This window comes from Protobothrops mucrosquamatus, unplaced genomic scaffold (genome assembly GCF_001527695.2).
Source record: "Protobothrops mucrosquamatus isolate PMUCROS unplaced genomic scaffold, P.Mucros_1.0 scaffold19741, whole genome shotgun sequence".
NCBI classification, from domain to species: domain Eukaryota; kingdom Metazoa; phylum Chordata; class Lepidosauria; order Squamata; family Viperidae; genus Protobothrops; species Protobothrops mucrosquamatus.
Window position 1 is genome coordinate 70 of NW_015405500.1, and position 1,600 is coordinate 1,669.

General features: G+C 38.7%; 1 gene segment (V, D, J or C); it reads left to right on the forward strand.

The window, feature by feature from the left end:
• Nucleotides 1–818: 818 nt before the first annotated feature.
• Nucleotides 819–1,401, forward strand: LOC107301930. The segment is given in 2 exon segments: nucleotides 819–941; nucleotides 1,028–1,401. Coding segments are annotated over 2 exon segments (420 nt in total).
• The last annotated feature ends 199 nt before the right edge of the window (nucleotides 1,402–1,600 follow it).

The following is a 1,600-nucleotide window of genomic DNA, read 5'->3' on the forward strand; positions in this document are numbered from 1 at the left end:
GGTATTTTTCAATCGGCAGAAAATGTTTTTGGTGACATTTTTATTACAATTGCGATTGCTATTATTCTTGCCATTATTGTTTTTGTTGTTGTTGTTGTTGTTGTTGTTTCAATGTGTATGGTTTCCCATCTTGGCAAATCAACTCTGAGCAACTAACTACTGATGAAAACAATACACAAAATGACAAAATAGCAACCAGAACAAATATTTATACATCTGTCAAATTAAAACCCAATTTAATAAGCAGAGAACATTTTACAGGCTGAAACCAGTCATTTCCCCTTTCATTTCTTCAACTGAGGCCTAACTTATAAGTTGTGCCTTGTGTCTTGGTCTATGCATCGTTCTTTTGGTTTGTTTGTTTTTTCAAAAAGACATATTAAAGGGGAGGAAATGTAAAATCTTTTCTAACCTTAGATGAGCTGTTCTTCTCATGTTCTGTCTCTAACATGTCTCTTTCAAAACTTCTCAGTGCACGTTCATAATCTGTAATCTTGAATCACTTTTCATAAGTGGTGACATGTTCCAAGTCTTTGTTTTAATTGTTGTTGTTTTAACCATTTAGTCATGTGCAACTCTTGGCAACTTTATAGGATAGTGCAATTTACTTTATTTGGCAATTCTTTTAATTATTTTAATGTAAAGGTTGCTTTCACTTTTCTTAAAACTGAAAACTTATGTAAAAATCAACCCTGCGGGGTATTGGGCAAGGAAACTATAAGGTGAATGCACTGATGAGCTCTTTTATCAAAACCAATATGTAAATCGAGTCACAATTTCCCCTTTAAAGGAGCCAGTCGCTTTTCCTTTTAAGGCTACACCCAGCAACACAAAGTTGTGCATTATCCTGAATTCTATCCTATCAGCTCCTCTCAATTCATTACAGGGTGCAAATATGATTCTGTGGCTAAACATGGTGTCCCTACTAGCATTCCTCAGAGGTAATTGTTTCCTCTCTACGTATTCAGGTTCTTTCCATTTTAATTCTTGTATACCGGAGAGTTTATTGATACACCTTTCTTTTTAGGTGTTCAATCTCAGGTCCAGTTGGTGGAGTCTGGAGGGGACGTGAGAAGACCTGGAGAGTCCCTCCGTCTCTCCTGCCAAGCCTCTGGATTCACCTTCAGCAGCTCCTGGATGGTGTGGGTGAGACAGGCTCCAGGGAAAGGACTGGAGTGGGTTGCAAGGATAGGTACATCCTCATCTCCAATACAGTACTCAGACCAAGTCAAAGGACGTTTCACCATCTCCAGGGATGATTCCCGCAGCCAGCTGTATTTGCAAATGAACAGTCTGAAATCGGAGGACACAGCAGTTTATTACTGTGCTAGAGACACAGTGAGAGGAAGTGAATCAGAGGCCAAGCAAGAACCTTCTCATCAGAGCAGCTGTTCAAATTGAGTTCCTTACAGAAAGCTAAATTTGTGTAATTGGAGCAGCGAATAAATCTCCATGATGGCAAGTGGAAGTGCAGGACTTCTCTTGGAATACGCAGTGTGGAACCTGGTTAACAGTTTGGTATGGAGAAAAGAAACAATCTGCGGTCAGTATTTGAAACTGGGTCCTTTTAAAAAAGTTTAAATTTATTTAAAGGTAGAAA